Raw genomic sequence first — 2,272 nt, 5'->3', positions numbered from 1 at the left:
CGATGCGCGCGCACAACCCCGCGTTCGTGCTGCGCAACTGGCTCACCGACGAGGTCGCCGCGCGCCTCGAGACGGCGCACGATACCGCGTTCCTCGAGCGCGTGCGAGCGCTGTGTGCGCGCCCGTATGAGGTGGCCGAGGCCGACGAGGAGCTGTGCCGCGTGGGCGTGCCGCTGCATGCGCACCTGCCGTCGTGCTCGTCGTAGCTACACAAAGTAGTCGCTGCGCCCCAGCGTAAAGTCGTGCACTTCCTGCACACGCTCGCCAAACCTGAGCTGGTCCTCGGCCCAGGTGTCCTGGTGCGTGCGCCGGAACTCGGCCGCGCACTGCCGCACCGTGTGGCTCACGGGCGCGGGGCTCTCGCTGTGCGGCGCGAGCGTGTCGAGCACGAGCGCCGGCATCCAGTCGGGCACGTCGTACGGGAACGCCGCGACGAGCGCTGCGGCGCCGAGCACACCCGCATGGACGCGCTCGAGCGCCGCGTCAAAGCCCGGCGCGCCGCGGCGCGGCAGCGGCGTCGCGGCGAGCGCGGCGAACGTGCGTGAGAGCGGCAGGATGTGCGCGCGCTGCGAGCAGCGCACGACGCCCGCAAGCGTCGTGGCGGCCATCTCGCGCACCTCGCGGTGCGCGTCGCGCAGGAGCGCCATGAGCACATCGAGCACGGCCTGCCGCGCCGCGGGCGCGAGCAGGAACAGGTGCTGGACGTACACAATCTGCAGGAGCGGCAGCGTGTCGAGGCGCGCGTGCCACGACGGCGAGTGGCGCAGCACGTCCAGAAGCGCGTCGAGCAGGACCGGCACCTGCGCGGCGCTCAGCGGGTACGAGACGAGCTGCACGAGCACGTCGTGCGCCGTGTCCGCGAGCTCCTCGTTGTCGCGCAGCTGGAACGCCGCGAGCAGGTCAGGCACGAGCGCGAGCACATGCGTCGCCATCGGCCCGACGCGGTGGTCGTCGAGGCTCAGGCACACCCACAGCGCGCCCGTCGACGCCGCGCGGTCGTACGCACTCGTCCCCTGCGCGGACGGCGTGCGCACCTCGCGCCACGCCCGCAGCTGCGCCTGCAGCCACGCACAGCGCGCCTCGAGCGCTGCGTCGTGCGCGAGGAGCGAGCCGCGGCCTGGCATCGCCGCGCGCAGCGCCCCCATGTCGCGGAACGCCGGCCGCGCGTGCGCGAGCTCCAGCTCGACGAGGCCCTCACACACCGCCTTGCGCACCTCCTGGTAGTCGTGCGCAAAGAGGCGCACGTACGTGTCGGCCAGCGCCGCGGTGCCCCACGCGGCCGCCTTGCTCTGCAGCGCGTGCACCGCGCTGGCGAGCAGCTGCTGCGCATGCGCCTGCTGCCCCGGACTGCGCGCCGGCTGCGCCTCCAGCACCGCATACGCCTGCGCCCACAGGTGCGCGAGCAGCCCATGCAGGCGCCGCGGATCGCGCCCGTGGAACATGTACTCGACGCACATTTGCCAGGCCGCCTGGCTGTCAAGTGTGCACTCGAGCATGGCGCGCGGCAGCACACGCAGGAGCCACGCCTGCAGCGACGTCTGCGCAGCGAGCGGCCAGTGCTTGCTGCCGCGCACGAGGCCGCCGACCATCTCGGCGGCCGCGCGGTGCTGGTGCCGGTCGCGCTGCGCCAGCAGCTGCTCGATCCGCGGCTCGACGAGCGGCAGCAGCGCGGCGCCGAGCATCTGGCTCAGCGACTTGAGCAGCGTCGTCGTGTCCGCCGCGAGGTAGTCGCGCTCCATCTCGAGGCTCAGGTGCCGCACGAGCGCGTCCCACCACGCGGGCGTCAGCACGTCGGCGCGCACGGCCGCGAGCGCCGCATCGCGCACGGCCCACTCGGTCGTGGGCACCGTGTAGTACGTGTCGGTGCGCGGCCACACGAGCCACCCCTCCGGGCCCTTGTCGTGCAGGTGCGCCTGCGCATCGAGCGGCAGGCGGTAGGCGGCCGCCCGCTCCGCCGGCGCGCCGGGCGGCTCCGTGTGCTTGTTCGGCGGGTGCGTGCGCTCGAAGAGCGTGTCGGTGCCCGAGCTCAGCGCCTGCAGCTTGACCAGGTACAGCACACGCACGAGCGCCGCTTGCGCGTACGTGCGCATCTCGGGGCTGTCCGACACGGCGAGGCGCGCGAGGTGCGTGGCCACCGCGGGGGCACCGGCTCGTCGCGGCGCAGGAGCGCGCCGAGCGCGCGCACGCCCAGCTGCGCATACGCCCAGTGCGTGTTGGGGTGCACGAGCGCGGCGAGCAGCTCGTCGCGCAGCGCTGCGTACGCGCCGCTCTC

General features: G+C 73.9%; 1 pseudogene across 1 annotated transcript; it reads right to left on the bottom strand.

Annotated features, from left to right (window-relative positions):
* Positions 1 to 206: 206 nt before the first annotated feature.
* MSY001_3509 lies at positions 207 to 2,270 on the bottom strand (annotated as a pseudogene). Its single transcript has one exon. A coding segment is annotated over exon 1 (2,064 nt).
* Positions 2,271 to 2,272: the final 2 nt, after the last annotated feature.

Source organism: Malassezia sympodialis, genomic scaffold (assembly GCF_000349305.1).
Source record: "Malassezia sympodialis ATCC 42132 genomic scaffold, msy_sf_40, whole genome shotgun sequence".
Classification (NCBI taxonomy): domain Eukaryota; kingdom Fungi; phylum Basidiomycota; class Malasseziomycetes; order Malasseziales; family Malasseziaceae; genus Malassezia; species Malassezia sympodialis.
This window is presented reverse-complemented; position numbering and strand designations above follow the sequence as displayed.